The following is a 21,962-nucleotide window of genomic DNA, read 5'->3' as shown; positions in this document are numbered from 1 at the left end:
CAGGAGAGGTGCATGGACCTTAGTAGTTAGTAGATGGTTGGAAAGATTTGTCATGTTTCTGTGGTTTTTTATTTGGCTTCTACATTTTACAAATTTCTTTCTCGCCGTCTCCTCTGCCATGCTGCATTTTGTTGTCGTTCTGAGCTTTGCACTGCAGTTGGCGCATGACGATGACGTCACAGACATGCAGACTGAATCAAGTAATGTCTAATGTGTCTAAAGTGCTAAAAACAAACAAACAAAATTATTGTGCTTAAATCCAATGTGCAGTTTCCAAATAACAATGAAAATCGATTCTTTACAATTTCAAACAATTTTAATTGATATGTGTCATCCGGAATGCCAATTTGCCTGGCACAGATTGATGCAATTCGATCACAAGAATATAGATCAATTAATCAGTGAATCCATTAATTGTTACACCCCTATATGTAACCCTAAAATATGAACAAAGAAAACACTGACACTAGTGGGCGGTTGATGGTGCCGCCAACACAGGAGGGTTGCACAATGTCCTCTCCCTGTGACATTAATGAGCAAGTAACTTAATTGTTTCTAATTTAAAAGATGAATTTAAATTTTAAATTAAATTCTTAATTTGATTATTAAGATGTCTACTGTTAGAATAAATGTACATAAAGTGATTATTACAGTATTGCTCTACTTTTACTAACCCTGCAAGAATGCAGAAACTTGTGTTTTTCTTACAGGAGCTGAGCTCATACCTCTGAAGATAAGCAACGACCTTCGAAGAGGAACATGAAGACAGGGAGGAGGCAGAAACAAGATTACTTCGGTTATGAACTAGCTTCTCACGGTGTTTGGTGTGTCATGTTTCAAAGTTGTACCTTGAATATGATTACACAATAAGCATCTATCTACTATGTTGCAGCTGTGTGTTTCCCCACCCTTTAGAGCTGCAACACCATGTAACTAGGGACCACCCTAAGGAAATAAATATGGGAGAACAGAAGAGATACGTCAGAGCAGGTAGAGAATGTAACTGAGCATATCTGTCTGTTCTCCTTGCAAGTAAAATGAGCGCTGTTGTCCCTTGTCTTTCTTCCCTGTGTGTTTAATAATGTTCTAGGTGGCTTAAACCTGACATCTACTCCCAAAGGTACCTCTGAATAATGAAGTATCTCTTCATTATTGATCACCACCTGTGAAATAGTTCAAGAGAAATTAATAAAGTGGATTCAACACAGCAAACAAAGATAAGAGTACATGGCAACTTGCTTTGACAATTACCTCTGTGTGAGTGTCCCCAATGCCTTGATCTTACTCCCTCTAAGGAGCCTCCATCTGGATGCAACATGCAACACCTTTAATGATCCCTATTACCTGAAGCAATTCTCCCAGGAAGGAATCAAATGTCAGGCATGGTGAAGACAATGACAATGGTGCCAAATGCAAACCAGAATCTTCTTTAAATTCTGAAATGAGGCCAGATGATGAAGCATTTGACGCAGGTGGTGAAGCCCTACCTTCTGTGAACGGCAACCTCATAGAACATGAATCTTCTTGGTTCAGAGAACCACTGAACCCAGTTTTGCCTCCAGCAGCACAGGACCCTGGTTTTGTAGGGTTAGGGTTAGGGATTCTAGCAGCCAGTCTCTACTCTTTGAAAGCAGGTGTAATACAACAGAGCAACAATGACAGCAACCACCTGCAGGTTTGCAGGCTGTCATTAGACCACTCATCTGCATCTTTAGTAGCCATTTCAGAGGATACAACAGAGGAAATGATGGACAACCAGTCTGTATTTCCCCCAGACGAGTACCCAAATAAACAATCGAATGACAGAGAGTTGAATGAACACTTTCCTGATAGGATCCAGAGCCCTGACGCTTTAAGGATATTATCAAATCAAATCAAATCAGATTTATTTGTATAGCGCCAAATCATAACAAAGTTACATCAAGGCACTTAACATATAGAGCAGGTCTAGACCAAACTCTTTGTACATTTATTTAAAGAGACCCAACAGATCCCCCAATGAGCAAGCACTTGGCAACAGTGGCAAGGAAAAACTTCCTTTAAGAGGCAGAAACCTCGAGCAGAACCAGGCTCAGGGGGGGCGGCCATCTGCCTCGACCGGTTGGGTTGAGAGAGAGAGAGAGAGAGAGAGAGAGAGAGAGAGAGAGAGAGAGAGAGAGAGAGAGAGACAGGCAGGCAGACATTGGGGGGGGGGGGGGGTGTAGGCAGGAACATGTTGTTGCATGAAGTTCATGGAGTTGAGCTGTAATACAGAATTCATGCTATATGGGACCAGCAGGTGTTGCAGGAACATGGGATGGAGATGAGTCACCACCTGCAGGATGAGGACAGGGAGAGAGAAGAGAGGAACTGGGAGAGACAGAGACTTTGGCAGAACATGGTTAGTAAATGCAGTATAAATACTTAGAACTGGGTGAAACTGTTTTTTTTTTTTGTTTGTTTGTTTTTTTAAGAAGGATGGTTTTTATCAGCGCATGCAAGGAACGAGTTAGAGAGAAAGAGGGAGAGAGGGTGACAGGGAGAGACAGAGAGCGAGAGAGAGAGAGAGAGAGAGAGAGAGAGAGAGAGAGAGAAGCTCAGTCCTTCCCCCAGCAGCCTAGGCCTATAGCAGCATACCTAAAGAGTAGAGGACTTTTTAACTGTACGCTCTGTCATACAGGAAAGTTTTAAGCCTGGTCTTGAAAGTTACTAAAGAGTCCGCCCCCCGGACCGATGCTGGGAGTTGGTTCCATAGAAGAGGAGCCTGATAACTGAACGATCTGCCTCCAGATTTACTCTTGGAGACTCTAGGAACCACAAGTAAACCTCCATCTAGAGAGCGGAGTGGCCTGCTAGGACAGTAAGGAACTATGAGCTCTCTGAGATACGATGGAGCTTGGCCATTAAGAGCTTTATACGTTAAAAGAAGGATTTTGAATTCTACTCTATATTTTACTGGCAGCCAATGAAGAGCAGCTAAAACGGGAGAGATGTGATCTCTTTTCCTAGTTCCTGTTAATATTCGTGCAGCAGCGTTCTGAATTAACTGAAGGCCTTTTAGAGATTTGTTTGGACATCCAGATAGTAATGAGTTACAGTAGTCCAGCCTAGAAGTTACAAATGCATGGACTAGTTTTTCTGCATCATCCTGAGAAAGGATGTTTCTGGTTTTCCTAATGTTTCTCAGGTGGAAGAAAGCTGCCCGACTAACTTGTTTTATGTGAGGGACAAAGGACATGTCCTGGTCAAAAATTACTCCAAGGTTTCTTACAGTGGAGCTGGAGGCCAAAGTAATGCCGTCCAAACTGATGAGATGATTAGATAGTATTTTTCTGAGGTGCTTAGGACTGAGTACAATAACTTCTGTTTTGTCAGAGTTGAGAAGTAAAAAATTTCCAGTCATCCAGACTTTTATGTCTTCAAGACATGCCTGCAGTCTGACTATCTGACTGACTTCATTTGGCTTCATTGATAGGTACAGCTGAGTATCGTCTGCGTAGCAGTGGAAATTGATGCTGTGTTTCCTGATAATGTTGCCTAGAGGAAGCAGATAAAGCGTAAAGAGGATTGGTCCAAGTACCGAACCCTGCGGGACTCCATGACTGACGACAGTACATGAGGAGGAGCTGTTGTTTACACGAACAAACTGATGTCTATCTGATAAGTAGGATTTGAACCACCTTAGTGCAGTTCCTTTAATTCCAATTTCATGTTCCAGTCTCTGTAGTAAAATATTATGATCTATGGTGTCGAATGCAGCACTAAGATCTAGAAGGAGAAGTATGGAGGCTGATCCATTGGCTGATCCATTATGCTCTGGGACACTTGGGATGCAGAGCTTACTGACCACTGAAAGAGCGGAGGTATAGTTTGGAGAAACCTCTCTAACTTGAGTTGATGAAAAACTACATCAGTCATAGGGTAAATTATCACGGATAGCTTTTGACATTTACATGGAAACAATACAGCAAAATAAAAACATTGTTATGGATATTATGGGCACTCTTAACTAGGCTAACCACATCCTGACTCTATGCCTGACCACACACACACAGATGTCCATTTCCTCATGTTCCTGAAACATTTAGTAGTAATCATTTAGTAGTTTGAATCAACTTCACTGTAACAAGCAGCGTTGTTATTGTATTATATTTTTTTGTTTTGTTGTTGGATTTTATTTTCATTCTGAATCATATTTCTATCTCGGATTGCAGATGATGGCATTTAAGATGCCCATTGATGTAATGGTTATAAAAAAAAAACTTGTATAAAAAGTGCTGTTAAAAATGCTAAAATGCTTTAAAAACAGTAAGAAAAAGAATGCTTTAATTCATGAAAAGTACATGGTTAAAAACATAACATCATAAGTCATTCTGAACGTAAAAAAAGTGTATTAAGGTGAAATTCATTGTGATCTACTGATCGAGTGATCTGTTATCTGCTACTCAGGTCTTCTAGACTAACAAGCAAGATTTGATAAGATAAAAAGGATATCTGTGTTCACTAATTCTTTGTTATTTTGGGAAAGCTCTCTTATTAATGTTTAATGTTGTTTCCTAAACTGCCACTTCTTATTAGTTATTTCTTGAAAACTAATCACCTCTGTGTTCGGTTTTCGTTTGCTTATGTCTGAGCTGAGACGGTAGAGGGGAAACGATGTTTCGCTCGTTCATTATAACATTGGACGTGACCGAAGCGGCATCGTGTCTGTGTTTTTCATTTATTATTCCCCTCTACAGGTAAGAAAAGTGAACATAATCGGTTTTGTGCCATGTTTTAAATGTTTATTATGTCTGAAGTTGTAAGTAGGAAGTGAGTTATTGTGATTTATAACTATTTTGAGAGCTAATAATTTCTGTTTACTTTAATGCTAACGTCGCCGTATAACTTCTTTGCTAGCTGCGCTGTGGGAAGCTTCGCCACTGTTTCAGAAATGAAGTTGTGCCGTTTATGTGCAATGTTTGACATGTAAAGAAAATGCTTGATGATAAATGTGTAGCCCTGTATTTGTGGAAAAGTTCATTATAACATTGGACGTGACCGAAGCGGCATCGTGTCTGTGTTTTTCATTTATTATTCCCCTCTACAGGGGTGTAACATTGACACTAGTTGTGCGTTAATGAAAGCAGGATTTGCAAATCAGGACCATCCTAACATTGTATTCCCAACAATAATTGGGGCACCAAAATATGAGGTAAGGGTAGTTTAGATTTCACTCAAGAACCCAGATCATCTTGCTGTGGTATGACCCATCTTTTGTTTGTTTGTTTGTTTGTTTTGCAGGAAGTTAGTAATGGTCACATCAAGAGGGAGACCTACATTGGGCATGAGGCACAATATATGAGGGGTGGCTCTGCAGCACCCCATAAAGAATGGAATAATTTGGAATTAGGATGAAATGGCAAAGGTGAGGTCAGATTCAAATACCAAATGTATGATGTGATATTACTGTTCTATTATCAAATCAGATTTATTGATATAGCGCCAAATCATAAATTTGGGGGGGGGGTAAGGGTTAGGTTAGGCATTGGGTGGGTGCTGCATGGAGTAGGGAGAGAATATGATGAGAGTAGGATGAGGGCATATTCAACACAGGTGCAATCAGGAACATATGATACTATATGAAGTTCATAGAGATGTAGGCAGGGCTTAAAGTATCCCTAACCCCATCGCTGGTGAGTGTAATTGGACTGCGATTAAAAAAAAGATCAACATAAAAAAAATTGTTGCTGCATGAAATTGTCAGGTTCGAGCAGTCGATTGAGTTCGCCTACCAATGGAATGAGAAAAACACAGCTTTCCCTCTCAAACAAACTAACATCTCTAGTCAATCAAAAGTAGGATGGAGGTGGGTCTTGGAAAGCTTGGTTGAGATCCAGCACCAGGTGATGCTGCTTTCTAATGCTGCTCTGAGTTGTCAAACTCGGAAATTATTGCTTCCAAAATAAACATAAATGGCTGCGGCATATATTTATGCGTTCAGCAAATGGTGACAATTCGCCAGACTTTTTTTATCCTCCGAGTTAACCTGTAGCGTGAACACTATGATATCGGAAAGTTGGAAATTTTTGAGTAGCAGGAGAAATCTTGCTTCCAAGTTTTCTTTAATGCAGCATCCAAGCCAGTGTATTTTTTTAATCAAAGTCACTGTTGGAGATGATGGAGAGTAATTTTATGAAGCCGGGGAAGACGTCCTAACAACAGTAAAAGGACTTATAATAAGTGACGCTGGTCGTAGATAGAAAAGAGCGGCAGAGACGACAAGCCTTTTGGTTATTTATTTCAATCAGAATAAAATAGTTTAGTTGCACTGTCACCGTTTACAAATATTTTTTGTATATATTTTGTATATACTGAATGAAATGGTTGCTAGTGGAATAATTCCTCAAATTAATTAGATTGACTGAGTTTCACATTTAACATAAAAAAAAAACTTTCTACTTTCTCACATCACAAAGTCTCCGATCAGTTTTTACTTTTTTTGTCTCGATTAACTGAATTTTTTTTTTATAAAATCAGTGAAAGTACAACTTCAGCTATATAATATCAAAATGTGTATAGTGTGCGGATTTATTAAATAAACACAAATGACCCCACTGGAGATGGCATCAAAGACTAGCCAAAACTAATGGCTGCTGGGTTGTTGTTTTGTTTGTTTTTTAGATTTGGCATCACACGTTCAAGCAGCTGCATGTGGACCCAGGGGATCACCCAGTCTTGCTGACTGAGGTGGCCATGAATCCTTTGAAGAACTGACAGCGCATGGAGGAAATAATGTTCGAGTGTTTCAAGGTCCCCCTTAACTATGTGGCCCTGCAGGCTCTACTGGCATTGTATGCAGCTGGCAGTTCCACTGGTACTGTGATCTTTCCTTTTGTCTTTTCAAGTCTTTTTCCAATTTGTGTCACAGACTAAAAACCTACTTTTCCTTGCAGGTATGGTGTTTGACTCTGGAGATGGAGTGAGCCACAGTGTGCCTATATTTGAAAGATATGCTCTACCTCATGCTGTGCAGCACTATCCTCTGGCTGGAACAGATGTTACAATACATCTTAAAAAGGTGCTCAGCAATACATTGCTTGTTCTTTTTTTCCCCAATGTGGTGCCAGTTGTAGGCATGATGTTGTCATTCCATTAGTCAGTGTAGTGACATGAGTATCTACAGCATGGTGCTGGTTTCCTCAAAGCCACAGAAGAATGTCCTATTGTTTTCCTTCATCACCACAAACACACACAATAATTTAGAGTGCCAAATTGTCTTTGCTACAGAACCTAATGTGGATGACTTCATGTTGTGTGTGTGTGTGTGTGTGTGTCTGTCTGTCTGTCTGTCTGTCTGTCTGTCTGTCTGTCTTTCTGTCTGTCTGTCTGTCTGAAGTAGGTTTATTAGGACAGAACTGAGACATGTTGAAATTTATTTTCAGTAGGTAACATGGTTTGGGGCCTAAAACAGTCCATCTCTTAGTAATTTGAATCACTGGTGCAATGAATCATGGGCGGAGCTAAGGGGTGGCCAATGGTGGCCAAGGCCACCCTCGAATAATCTTTGGCCACCCCCCTGGCCACCCCCACCGATCGCCTCACCGGCAGCTTTTATTCAACAGCGCACGTAAAACAGAAGCTGTGCGCATGCGCTCTGAGTGGATAAAGGTGCATGAGCAGGAGGGAGGATGCTCTGTTTCCCGTTGGTAGAGACAAGTTTGCACTGTGGGTAAATTAGCAAAATTAAGTTTATTCCATATTTTTTAAATGTTTCTCGTCCTAATCACGTGTTTTATAGCTGGTGTGCTGCAGTTGAAACTGATATGGTTAGGTTTGCTTGATTAGTTAAAGGTCGGCGAGGTAGAGGTTTAACTTTAGGTTAAACAAACATGCCAAATTCCAAGCCATGGGTCACAGCCTATCTCTGTGTTTACCAACGTTGCTCTAATGTTAAAGTTGTCATAACTTGGTTTTGTACATTTCAGGCAAAATGAAGAGGATTAGGGTTAGCTAGTTATTTATTAGTTATTTAGTTAATTATTACTTCCTACTTCGTCAGGCAGTGTAGTAATGAGAGAAGAGACAGTGGTGTGGAGACTAAGAGGGAGATTAAGGATCATGACAGTGATGAGGCAGACAGCAAAGATGAGTGTTATGCCAGGAACTGCCAGGTGTATTTTTAACATAAAGACACTCTCAAATTACAAATAGATTTATTCTATAGCGTTATTGAAAATTCATATATTCTTCTTTTAGATATCTCCAGATCTCGAGCTGAAGGTCCAGCCTCACCTTGCAGTGTTTCCAAGAACTGCTATCGGGGACAGAAAAAGCAGCTTTCAAGCATCATGGTATTCCCATCATCCATGGCTTGAATATTCTCAGTGCAAGGATACTGTTTGTTATGCGTGCAGGAACAGGAACCCTTCCAAACACTGAATCCGTTTTCACTTTTGATGGAGGCTATAAAAACTGGAAGAAGGCTATGTTCAAGGATGGAGGCTTTGCTTCCCATGCTAAGTCTGATACAAGTCTGATACAAGTCTGAACATATTAATGCTATGTTAGCCTTGAAAAATTTTGAGACTGAACAAAAACAGCAGGAGTGTTTGATGTCTAAAATGTCACAAGACCACAAAAAACAGCTAGAGGAAAACCGTTACTACATTAAAAGTGTAGCTGAAGTTTTACTTTTAACTGCAAGACAAAATATTGCACAAAGCGGTCATAGAGAGACAGTGGAGTCGAACAACAGGGGAAACCTCCTTGCTATATTGGAGCTTCTTGGTAACCGTGACACAGTTGTGAGAAAGAAATTGAAAACAGGATATGCCAAATATAAAAGCCACCCTAACCCTGCACTCCACCATTATCAGTGAGGTCAAAGAGAGTCAAGTGTTTGCCCTTATGGCAGATGAAACCAAAGATGCAAAAAAAAAAAAGAACAAATTTCTCTTGTTCTTGGGTATTACTACAGGGGAGCTGCTGTAAAAGAAAGCTTTTTGCACTTTGAGGCTGCTGAGCATCTTGATGCTGCAGAGTTGGCAGACAAAATAATAGGCATCCTTGAAATATACGGGCTGGAATAAAGGGACAATTTGGTCGGACTAGGTTATGATGGCGTAACCCCTAACCCTAAGCCACACTGAGATCAATGCACACACAACGAAATTACATTTACACTCTGAGGGAGATATGAATAGACAACCACGCACACATTATATCGTTTTCAGAGTGAAGGCACTGCTGTTACTCACCGCACCCAGAGTAGTTCAGCGGATGGTGCTTTGCTCAAGGGCACCTTGGCAGTGCCCTGATGGTGGACTGGACTGGCACCTCTCCATCCACTAGTCCACGCTTGGCACTTTTTCCAGAGGTGGCAAAAGTACTCATATTCTGTACTTCAGTAGAAGTAGAGATACATGTGTAAAATAATACTCTGGTAAAAGCAGAAGTACTGATTGAACTCTTTTACTCAAGTAAATGTAAGAAAGTGCAGGCTCTGAAATGTACTTTCAAGCTTAAAGTAAAAATGAATTTTTGCGATGAATGAAACACAATACGTCTTGATAATTTCTGCTCCAGTAGTTCTCGGTTCTCTCTCTACCGTCCCCTCACTCACTCGACTTTACAATTTTACATGCTGTGGTGCCATTTTTGGGAGTATTTTAATTTGCTATACATCAATACAATCCTTAGATTCCAAATTTTAAGAATATGTATTCACCTTTGAGCATATTACCTATATAAGTTGCTTTTTTTTTTTTAAACATATATTTTCCCAAATACAGAAATGGCATAGGTGTATCTCTCAAAATTGTAAATGTAAAGTTGCACAAAGTCAACACAGGAAAGTTATTTTGGGTGTGTTCATTGCTTAGTTTCTGAGACGTTTCTAGACGTTTTCAGCAAGAGAGTAATATAATAATATAATAATATAGTAATAATTCTTTATATTTGGCATGAAATTCTTTCAGTTGTATATTAGTAGTATATTATTTTTCAGCCCCTTCTATACAATATTCTAAGAGTGTCCTCTTTTTTGGAAATCAAAATATGGCCACCCCAATATTTTCCTAACATTTCTCTAACTCAATATAAATATATATATATTTCATGAATATATTTTTACATGTCATCGGGTTGGCTTCATCTCCACTGTCGGCGGAATCCAGACCAGATGAGTGGTGATCTTCACCATCTTCATCTGAAGCCATAATTAGCGCATAAAACTTTTTAGCACTTCCACAATCTATAATTATCTGTGTAGGAGTGTATAGTGTCCACCAGGTGACAGAGTCCAGGCTCAGCACAGTGAACAGAGAGATCACTGACAGCCGAGTGAAAACGCAGGGGGAATTAGATGCTTTATACAGTAAAATCATCAATTACATCGTGCTGCACTCTGGCATGGGCTCAGCTGCAGATGTCAACACTGTGCAAGAGGCTACAGGTTTCACATCATCTTGTTCCTTCACTATAGTCAGTGAAATGATAGTGACTGTGTTGTGTAGGCCAAAAACCACACATTTAGCAACTCACAATTGATGATATTCTTCATCATGCAAATCTGCTTTGTACCACCTTCCTAGACTCTTTACTGGTTTTCCCTAATTATTGAAATTTCCTTTTCATTTCTGACAAATTTCAATCACTTAAACTCCCTCTACTTATTGAGATACTTCTATACTTATATATACTTATATATTCCACTTGCTGTACAGCACTTTGATGGAAAACGCTTTATAAATAAATGTATTATTATTATTACTTACTAGGCTTGATTTTCATACGAGTGGTGATCTTCACCATCTTCATCTGAAGCCATAATTAGCGCATAAAACTTTTTAGCACTTCCACAATCTATAATTATCTGTGTAGGAGTGTATAGTGAGTCTGGTTTAAAAAAAAAAAAAAAAAAAAAAAAGGTAACTAGCCTGTTTTTACAATGTAAGGAGTAGAAAGTACATATTTTTGTGTATAAATGTAGGGAGTAAAAGTAAAAGGTTGTCAGAAGAATAAATACTCAAGTAAAGATACCTGAAAAATCTACTTAAGTACAGTAACAAAGTATTTGTACTTTTTGATTTGAATTTTTATTTGTCACAGCTGGGACATGAACCTGTGACCCTCTGGTTCTCAACCCAATGAGCTACTGTGGCTCCTAAACTGTATGCTGCCATCTGGTGTACTATTCAAGAGTAACATCTCTGTTTCTGTGCTTGATGTTCCCTTTACTGATGTATCTGACTCACCAGTTGGTGAAGTATGCTTCAGCCCATCTGGCTATACGAACAACCGTAAGATTCATGCTCATTTCCAATGTAATATTGTTTCTGTTCCTCCTGGAATATCTTACTGGAATTGTGTAAATAACTTGTGGTATGGGAGAAAGACCAGGTTCAGAGGCCTTGTCTCTGTTCATGAGTCAATATGATAGTCAGGTCATCAGGACATGTTCTGGCGCCTAACAAGTCCCAACAATAAGTAGAAGACATCTGGGTGCCAGGGAAGAGAATTACACCACACATATGCACACAGAGCTACACAGTCTCTATGGTTGAAGTTCAAGATAAGGGTGAAGGCTATCCACACACACACACGTAACCTGTGTCCGGACAACCTGATTTCCTCTTTTCCACCTCTTTCTGCCACAACAGTGGTCAATAAGGTGAAAGAGGTGTGATTTGAAATTATTAATCAATGTTAAAAATTCAAATATAATGATCTAGATCTAAATTGTGTCTTCTGTGACTCCCATACTGAGACTGATGTCCATCTATTCTGGAAATGTAAATATACCTGTAAACTGTGGCAAGATATTTGTAGATTTATCTTAGATAATATCTTCTGTGACTTTAAGCGCCTCTTGCAAAATGTGCTTTTTTTTTTTTTAAGAGTGGCATTTCAGTTGTTAAAGAATATTATTTAATCACTCATAATAATTCTTGCTAAATTTTACATCCACAAGTGTGAATTTGCCAAAATTAGATTTTTTTTTTGTTTGTTTGTTTTTTTTTTATGAAAGAACTGGAATTGTATTTTAAATCAATATCTACTGCTAAAAACTAGAACGCTGCGCTCCTACATAAATATTTTTAATTGAATTGATTTTTTTCTTTATCCTGGCACATTTATGTTTATTTTTTATGTATTATTTTTTTATTTTGTTTTATTTATTATTGGTGAGATGTTTATCCCACTGTTTATGTTTCGTGAGTGACAAAGCTGACATGAGGGGGTAAAAAAAAAAGTACACCATGTTGCCTTGGCAACCAGCTATCAACAAGGTGTCTAGAGCAGTTAGCTAATTTATGCCGGTAGAGATGTCCCGGGCTCAGGACTCGGGTTTCACCATTAAAAGCATCATCACGGAAATAGTACAGCAGTGCGCGGAGAGGGGGCAGCTCGTGTCCGACGCTCTGGCCGCTTTCATGGTCAGTAACTCAATTTTAAATAAAGCTAGCTAACGGCGGATACTAATACTCTGTGGTTCATGTCCGCACTCTAATGTCTGAGCTAAAAAACTATCACACAGTCGTGTTTTGGATTTTGTATGTGCAAGGATTTGTCTTGACGTTCTTCAAGAATAATCGCACTTGTAATGTCTAAAGGTGAAATCTATGGCTCTCGATCCCCGCAATGGGTTCAATGTCAACCGGACACCGACCAGAGAAGAGGTCCTCAAGTTGGTAGAGGTTCGTTGCTTTTGATGACAGTTAAACCTGTTGTGCTAAAGTTCTCAATGTTGTTAGTAGCCTACACTACAAATATGGAATTCGAGACAGATTTTGTGCAATTTTGTTGGTAGCTGTTGTTTCGTTTATTTTTTAATCTCTATTTAATACTTTCATAATGTCCAAATCCGGAGTTTTATAAATGCTGATGTCAGGCCAAATGTCTAGCCGACTGCATTGACCAGAAGTTACAGATCAGTTTTGTTTATTTAAACTTTATTTAAAAATTGTTTTAGAATTCATCTTTTTGTGTTGCGGTTGCTTTATTTTGTAACATGACCATTATATGTACTTTATGACCCGAAATATCAAACTTTGGTGAACTCTGCTGAATGATGCACAGATTTAGTCTGTAACGGAACCATATCTAAACCCCTCTGAATTTTGTGCCCTGTGGACACAGTGGTTCAGTGGGTTTGGCGTCCCTGTGCTCCTCACACTCGGTGGCAAGCGGTGACCTGAATCTCGGTTCCCACATATATAGGGAATGCCTACATGCATTTCTAATTTCTTTCCAACTCGAATAGCTCATATCACATCACATCATACATTCGCCCATATGGCCTCCAAATTTTCCAGGGATCTACACCAGATTCTCTGGATTTTCATAATCATGAGGGGGGTGGCAGGAAAAGCACTGCAACCTTCACTCCACTATAACTTTCCCTTTTTCACCCTGCCTGTCTTGTTGGTGATGGTCACAGACATACACTGAAATAATAAAATGTTTAGCTGCAAGATTAAAAGTATCACTCTCATTAAAACTTGACACATTTTGTGGTGTTACACTATAAGTGAAAATGCAGACAAAAAAAAGAACAATAGCTAGAAGTTTTTATGATACATACATGGCATGAGATAAGTTACATCATACCCTGTTTCTAATCTGCAATTTCTTTCACAGCTGTGTTTGGACCGATTGATGGAAAAGTGCAACCCATCCCTTGACACCATCAAACTGCAGGTGTATTTTGATCTGAATTATACCCCTCGATGTAAGTCCAACCAGCCACATTCATAATTATGCTCTCTTTCTTTTGAGTCTGGCACACATCTGTTTGTCCCACTGATTAAAATCGCACATGTGAGTTATTATATTAGAAATGTGTAGTTTTAGACATTATGAGGCTAAAACAAAATCTTGTGTGGGTCTGTGAATTACTAACAATCCTCTTATCAAATAATCCGTTTTTTTGTTTGTCTTTTTTACACAATGGATGCTCAAAAAGTACTGGTGTCTTCAGTGGTCTTACTTTGTTCAGTTGAAAAAGACATTTAGTTATTTATGAGAAATCTCACAAGAAAAGCAGAAAAATGTGTATTTTACTTGATGATTGTTGGATTTTTGGTCTTGTTGGTCACTCTATTTTGGGCGGCATTAATGTTCTGTTAAAGGCCCAAAGACCCAAAAATTTAGTTTTTCAAATTCTTAACATGTCTATGTAGTGTAAGGGTTTGGGACATTTCAGCTGCAAAGTCTCTAGTGAGCATTTTAGATTTGAAAATGCAGTTTCAAAACCAGATCTGAAAAAGTTGGATTCAGTTTTTCAGCTCCTCAGTTGGATTTCATAAGTCACAAATCCTATCAGTCCTAGTCATAACATGAATCAATCAGGTTTAGTCTTTGTACACCAAATGACTGTTAATCCATCCATCCATCCATCAATCTTCTCCTGCTTTTCCTTTTCTGGATCACGGGGTGCTTGAGCTAATCCCAGCCAACATTGCTGAATAGATTTTTGTATTGTTTTTTGTTTTTTGTTTTTTTGCCACAGGGATTAATTAAGTATTTTGTTTCTAATTTGAGAACTGTGTATTTACACATATTTGAGAAAATGAGTAAGGAAGTGTTTTGTGGTGTCTGTGCAGGTGAGTTCCTTGAGGAGATCCACCAGGTGGCAGAGTCCAGGCTCAGCACAGTGAACAGAGAGATCACTGACAGCCGAGTGAAAACGCAGGGGGAATTAGATGCTTTATACAGTAAAATCATCACTTACATCGTGCTGCACTCTGGCATGGGCTCAGCTGCAGATGTCAACACTGTGCAAGAGGCTACAGGTTTCACATCATCTTGTTCCTTCGCTATAGTCAGTGAAATGATAGTGACTGTGTTGTGTAGGCCAAAAACCACACATTTAGCAACTCACAATTGATGATATTCTTCATCATGCAAATCTGCTTTGTACCACCTTCCTAGACTCTTTACTGGTTTTCCCTAATTATTGAAATTTCCTTTTAATTTCTGACAAATTTCAATCACTTAAACTCCCTCTACTTATTGAGATACTTCTATACTTATATATACTTATATATTCCACTTGCTGTACAGCACTTTGATGGAAAACGCTTTATAAATAAATGTATTATTATTATTACTTACTAGGCTTGATTTTCATACTAGCCCACTTTAAGTCTTTATTAAGTCTCTCAAGTACCCTTTTCATACATGGCAACTTTGTAGTTACCAGCGTCATATCATCCATGTATGTCCTAATTGGTGTAAGGCGCATCCTGTCCTGCTGCCTCTCTCCACCTACAACCTTTTCCCTAAGATATTCGGCCCTTCTGAGTACTGCTCGCCTGCTTCTCAATTCCTCTTGCAACACTTTAATTCCCTTCCTCTCTTCCTCTGTAGCTCTTTTCCACTGCTTTCTTAATTGTCTTCTTTCTTTAACTAATTTCTCTTGGCCATCTAGACTTAAGATATTAATAATAATTTCAAACATCTTTTGATTTCTTTTGTTCCAGCTGCCCTGCAGAGTGTCTTCCCTCAAACTGAACTAGGAACATTCATGGTGCTTTTGAAAAGGGACAAGGAGCAGCAACTCAATGAGCTTGCCATGATTGTCACAGGGATACAACTCGTCAACAAAGCCATCAAGATAGGAGAGGAAGAGATTGACCTACATGAACTAAGTACACTACACCAGCCCACTGCTACTAAAAGCATGGTGGGGAGGTTATACACATGGTAGCATTATTATTAGATCTGAAGACTATTCAATTTTTCACAGAAAAGGCACACCGACAGATTTAGTAAGACACTGCACAGAGTATTTAAGTTTACTGTGTAAACACCACATCCTGGAACTGGTTCAAGAAAGAGCAGATTGAAAGCAGGTGGTTAACTTTTGACAGTGGAAGAACTGTTAGTATCTCTACAGTCTGTGTAATCTGTCCTCACCTCCATCATCAGACCTGGTTATCTTTGCCAATTCTGTATTGAATAACTATATCTCATTTTACTTTCCCTCTTTAGTGCCTGTAGCTCTTAACAAACGTCTTCCAATCGTCAGCCAAACCATAGAGGAGGAGCTGAGTGTATCACAGCGTTTGGCGTGGAAATTCACAGCTGTGCTGGAGAAGCTGACACTGCCTGGCCTGCCTGAGAAACTCCAGGGAAACTGCAACATACCCACTGTCCTGCTCAAACAGGCTCTTTACAATGTCAGACAGCATGAAGTCTTCCTCAAAATGTTACTGGTGAGGTAACCGCAGCTGGTAACTAGTGAATGTAGCTTGTATTATTCTTTAACTCACGGCAAGAAGGTTCTGGGTTCCATTCCCAAGGCCCTATATTTCACTCCTACAGTCCAAAGACATGCACCTTTAGGTTATTTGGTAACTCTAAATTGCCTGTAGGACTGAGTGTAAGCATGAATGGTTGTCTGTCTATATGTTGGACTAAATAGAGTGGAAACCTGTTCAGGATGCACCACACCCTTGCCAAGTATCAGCTGGAATTGGCTCCAGCATCTCCATGCCCCTGAAAAATAAAAGCAGTGTAGAATATGAATGGGAAATTTTCCAGCTTATTGAGTAAAGAGGATATGTGAAATCATTTGAGTGAAATGTTTGAAAAATAAATTTGAGTTTTTTCCTTCACCTCTAGGATGATGCACATGAATGTACCCAGCATGTTGAATCCCTGCAGCGGGAGCTCACAGCCCAGATCATGCTGCTGAAAGAAACTCTGAAGTTAAGGACAGCGGTCCCCACTGCAAATGTTTTTGTAAGTGTCTTGGTCACTGATTATGTTGCTACTGTTATTATGAGCTGTCATAGCGATAGATTGGGTTGCTTTGCTTACTGACTACACCCAGACCCATGGCTTTGACTCTGCCCAACTCCTGACTAATTGAAAAATAGGCAAAAAGGTTGAATGTGACTCTGTAATCTATTTCTATTATTAGTGTCTGTTTATGTAGGAAAATACAAGCTGTTTCCTGTCATATATCATGCAATAAATTAGTAAATCTTACTTGACAAAAAAAGACCTTGGCGGACAGACACTGTTAACACTGTAAGCATGAGAACCCTAACCCAAAGCAAAATTATTTCATGGCTAGTTAAGTAGCTAAGCTAGAAAGCCAGGTATGACTGCAGGCAAAGATACTGGCTATTGTTAACATTGTCTATTGCTAACATAAACTTCCAAACAGCATTCATTCTACAAACATGACCATGAGGTCACATTGACTTGACTGAGCTGAGGTGACCGTTTGGAGTTTGGTCATAGTATCTCTTTAAAGGAATAGTTTAACACTTGGGCATAGCACATAATTGCTTTCATTTAAGGAATGGGAGAAAACAACTGATACCGTTTTTTTGTCTGAAAATAGTTAGACTGATACCCTAACAGTAGTTTAGTTGTGTATTCAAGATACATAATAATAATAAAAAAAAAAAAAAAACTTGCACTTTTTTTCAGCCACTGTTCAAGACCTTATCAAAGCTGTGGTCAGGACTTCAGGATGAGGCTGAGCTGCTCCACATCCTCAGTCGCATTAGGCTTAATCTGCAACCTTTCATCGCCGCTCAGGCCAAGATTTTTTCTGAAGATTATCTGGATGGTTTGGTGGAGGAATCAGAGGTGAAAACAGATGAACAGAGAATGACTGAATCTGAAGGTGCAGTGAAAGACTAGAATTTCTAAACTTTAGAAACTAAGATGGATCTGATTCATGCTTATCTAAGCGCTGATCTTTAATTGCAGCTAGTTTTTCATTTTGTGCTTGTCAGGTGAGCAAATTGTTCCAGTTGAGATGAAGACACAGGAATGGCTCCTGCCCAAAACCACAGCCAATTTTAACAATCTTTTGCTACAGTATAATGGAGTTTGTGGCTATACCGTTGTGAGCAGAGACGGGCTTCTACTTCCAGGTACTATTGTCACCAGCATGATATTCCTTCTTTGTCGGATTGAAGTACATGAAAGAAACCCTCTGCATGCTTTAGAGAACCAGGTTTCATGGAGGGTCATCTGACAGGATTGCAAAGCAAAGTGTTGCTGTCAAAACATTTCTGTTCTCATCACTTCAATACTTTAATTACTACTGTAATACTTAAATTTTTTGGCATTAAACATTTAACATTAAACATTTCAGTGTAAAGCAGCAAACAAACCACCACCACAAGTTTATATTGTTACACCATGATGTCCTTGTAAGACTCCAAGATACTTTAACTCCTTCAAATTTATTTATAGAACATTACTTCCTGTCTGGAAGTGGCAACCCACCATTTTGAGGCAGGGCTTAATAATGTGATACCCCTATCATTGCAGTATACCCATTGCCCCATTGGAACCAACATGCCTTGTATATGTAATATAAAATGTTATCTTGTAGCATATGTACTCAGGTCTGTTTAAAAGGAAATATGCTGACACTCTGTGCCACTTGCAGGTAATCCACACATTGGGGTCCTGAAACACAAAGAGAAGCTTTATGTTTTTAGCTCCAAAAAAGCTGCCTTGACATTTGCTTCCTGTCCAGATGACTTCATCGCACAGGTTGCAGAAAAAGCCAAGCTCTACCCAGAACTCATTCATCTGCTCCAACTCCACCAGGAGTTCTCATGCATTAGTCCATTCTCTGAGGTCAGCTATCTTTTCTGGATCACTGGGTAACCTAAACTGAGTTCATTTAAATGTTTTAAGATCCTTAAGATTACAATTGGTCACTGTTGCATCATGCAGTGGTAAAATTCTGAACAATGTTGTGAAAGTAAAGTTTTACTTGTGGTCTTGCAGAGGCAGCCAGGTGATCGCTTACTAGGAAAACCCATCACTAAGTGTGACAGCAGCATACAGACTGACATGCATCCACTGGCGACAAACAATGTCAAATCATATGAGTGGAATGAGTGGGAGCTGCGACGAAAAGCTATCAAACTGGTGAGCGAAAATTCAAAGATAGCTGCTATAAATATATAAATGGATGGTTTTTCAATTAACGGAGTATTTCTGTTGCCAAGGTTGATTTTCCAGAAAAACCTTATTATATTTGTGTTAGGTTGTGGTAGCTATGAAAAAATAACTGTGTCTCAATGATGACATTTTAATACTTTTTCAGTGTGTTTAAAATTCAAATGTGCAACAATTTCACTGTTTTGGGCTTGTCCCCAACTGAAACATTTTTGACATGAATTGTATGATGGTAATGACAATTTTCACTCTTTGCAGAAGTTGTTGACTTAAGTTTTAGACTTGCTAAGCTAACTGGTTGGCTAGCATACGATGTACACTGAATATACGTAAATAAAGGGAAATTTCCTATTAATGAATTAAAATACTCAAATAGTAACTTCTTTGGTAATGACACCTAATAAACATACTTTCAGATCAGGATGTATAAAACATCAAATTACTTACATATATGGGCATCAAAAAAATCAGGCTTCTGCCTCAAGTCTGGGAATGTTCTTCTTGACCATCTAATTTGCATGCAACAATGTAGGTAACTGTAAAAACCTTATTGCTCTCTAAAATGTTGAGTGTGATGGTAATGACAGATGTATGAGGGACAGCAATATTTAACTATAAATAAATTGCAAATTGAACAAATATATTGAAATTGAGTTTTCAGAAGGATGAATTGAAAGCGTTTGTCTCTCAACCACTCCCACTCAGTTCAGACTTTATGAAGGCCTATGATCTTTTGTTTTTGGCCCGCCCACTTAAAATCAAACCATAATTGGCCAATTTTCCCATCCCTCTCCAAATCATAACACATAGCTTAGCCTTCTCCGGGAATCGGGAAGTCCTAACCAATTAATGAGCATGCTATCCAAGATGGACGATTCTGATTAGATAACGTGTTTCAGGACAGTAACCCTTTCATTGCTGAACTGTGAACTTGACAGTAAACTTAACTTTAGAACATATATGAGATTAATGTATTAATAATATATATATATATTTAATAGCTTGTCATATTTTTTGGTCCAGAATTTTTTAAGGGCCTCTGAAGACCTAGAAGGCCTGAAGGTTCCCCTCTGCTTTATTATAGCGGGGCTGTCAAAATGTCAGGGTTGGGGACAAACCCAAAACAATGACATTCTTGCACATTTGAATTTTCAACACACTGAAAAAGTATTAAAATGTCATCATTGAGATACTAACCCTAACCCTATTTTTTCATAGCTACTACAGCCTAACCTTAACAAATACAATAATTGTTCTTTCTAAAAAACATTTTTTTCTTGAAAATCTATCCTGGGGACAGAACTCCTGCATTAAGACTTAAGACAGTGCATTAAGAAAAAATCACATAAAATAACTATTGCTAAAGAACTGTGTTCATTCAATGACAAAGTGTTTTTTATTCCATAGACCGATCTTCTGACCAAGGTGACACACTCAGTCCAGACTGATCTGTGTCACATGAGGCGGGAAAGCATCACTCAGACCTGGCCCACCAAGGATGCTGCTTGCCAAAGCAAGAGAGATAATGAGAGAAATGTTCCCAAGCCTCAGACCTACTTGGCTGGTTTAAGGGGAAAGAAAGACAGAAGTAGGGTAAAAACAAGCCTCCCCAGATCTGTGGATGAGTAATCCAGATATACAACAAAATTTTTGTCTCTGGCTGAAATAAATGCCCATATAATACTTTTTTTATTGAATCCTTAAATAATCAACAACTTTCTTTAGCTTCTGTCTTGTTAAAACTTTTTGACCATGTTTGGTTTGGAGGCAGCACGGCAGCATATTGGTTAGAGCTGTTGCCCACAAAAAGAAGGTCACGGGTTAGGTTCCCGGCCTGGGGCCTTTCCTCACACCCTTCACTCGGGTTGGCCCAATAACATTATCAGGTGACAACTGTAACATGCTCTGGAATGCATCCAGGCCAACGGTGTGGGACTCAGTATTTACAAATGGACCTGTTCAGCGGGGGAGTCTGAACAAGTATGGGCTCCACATCTGGGCCTGGCTCTGGGCAGGGTCGTCTTGTTCCCTATTCTGCTCTTCATGGCGTCTTTGTGACCCATTCTTTGTCTGGCTGCTCGCCTGAGACCAATTTGCCATGGAAGGCCCTAACAAGAGCATGAAGCTCCAGACAACATAGCTCCCAAGTTCACAGGGATACGCAAACCTCCCCACCACAATAAGGTGATGGTCCCCGAAGAGGTAGATCAAATGTAAGGAACTGAAATTACCATTACAATGCCCATTTGATTATTAATTAACCATGTTGTTGTTTGCAATTTACTTCCCCTCTTTGTTCTTTTTCCCGCCATGAGTTGACTCCTAATTTGTTTCACCTGTGTTAGTTCCTGTGTATTTAAACCCCGCCTCATTCCCCATGTCTCTGCCCGATTGTCTTTGTTACCTCCTTAGTGCTAAGCTCTCTCGCGTTCCCAGTTGTTTGCTCCCAGTGTATGACCGGACTGTTTTTTGATGTTTGATTCTCCTGCCTACTCCTTGCCTGTTTTGTCTGCCTGATCCTGCCAGGCTTTTTGTGTATGACCCCTGCCTCCATTTGGATTAAAAGCTCTTGCCCTACTGGACTCACTACCTCTGCCTCGCTTCCCCTTTTTGCATCTGGATTCACTCTCATCAGCTCTGACACATAGTAAATTTCAAATTGTTAAATATGCAATGTCAAAGTTCAATGACTCTTTCAGAGTTATTACAACAACAGATTGAGTAGAATGCCTCCTAGTTTTGGTAAAAATTTAGTTAAAAGGCGTGTTAATTTTACTCTGGAAAACCCCACCCACCTCCTCATTCAAACTGTTGAAGATTTTTCTGGACGCCATTTTTCTGCTCGCCGAACAACTGCAGTAAGTTTCCTGTTTTCACATAACCCAGCTTAATGTTGGCATTTCAACCAAAATAGTGTTTTAGAAGAACATTGTGCTGTTGCCCCCCATATTCAAGCATGTTTTTTTATCTTAACAACAAATTCAAGATGGTTAACATGACTTATCTTAAAATGCATGCGTGTCCAACTTGACCCTGACCACAAAAGGCAATTAACT

General features: G+C 39.2%; 2 protein-coding genes across 2 annotated transcripts; both read left to right on the top strand.

Annotated features, from left to right (window-relative positions):
• Positions 1-4,670: 4,670 nt before the first annotated feature.
• On the top strand, positions 4,671-11,089 carry LOC115038279 (actin-like). Its single transcript, XM_029497142.1, is given in 6 exon segments — positions 4,671-4,718; positions 5,263-5,386; positions 6,643-6,835; positions 6,915-7,039; positions 8,218-8,312; positions 11,071-11,089. Coding segments are annotated over 5 exon segments (441 nt in total). The 5' UTR covers positions 4,671-4,718; positions 5,263-5,377.
• Positions 11,090-12,137: 1,048 nt separating this feature from the next.
• On the top strand, positions 12,138-21,448 carry cfap206 (cilia and flagella associated protein 206). Its single transcript, XM_029496315.1, has 12 exons — positions 12,138-12,398; positions 12,576-12,659; positions 13,603-13,693; positions 14,568-14,756; positions 15,447-15,614; positions 15,958-16,181; positions 16,591-16,710; positions 17,410-17,608; positions 17,721-17,861; positions 18,386-18,579; positions 18,733-18,876; positions 20,314-21,448. The coding sequence occupies exons 1-12, from the start codon at positions 12,276-12,278 to the stop codon at positions 20,533-20,535; spliced, it is 1,899 nt and encodes a 632-aa protein (XP_029352175.1). The 5' UTR covers positions 12,138-12,275; the 3' UTR covers positions 20,536-21,448.
• Positions 21,449-21,962: the final 514 nt, after the last annotated feature.

The sequence above is a fragment of the Echeneis naucrates genome, chromosome 24, assembly GCF_900963305.1.
Source record: "Echeneis naucrates chromosome 24, fEcheNa1.1, whole genome shotgun sequence".
Taxonomy (NCBI): domain Eukaryota; kingdom Metazoa; phylum Chordata; class Actinopteri; order Carangiformes; family Echeneidae; genus Echeneis; species Echeneis naucrates.
This window is presented reverse-complemented; position numbering and strand designations above follow the sequence as displayed.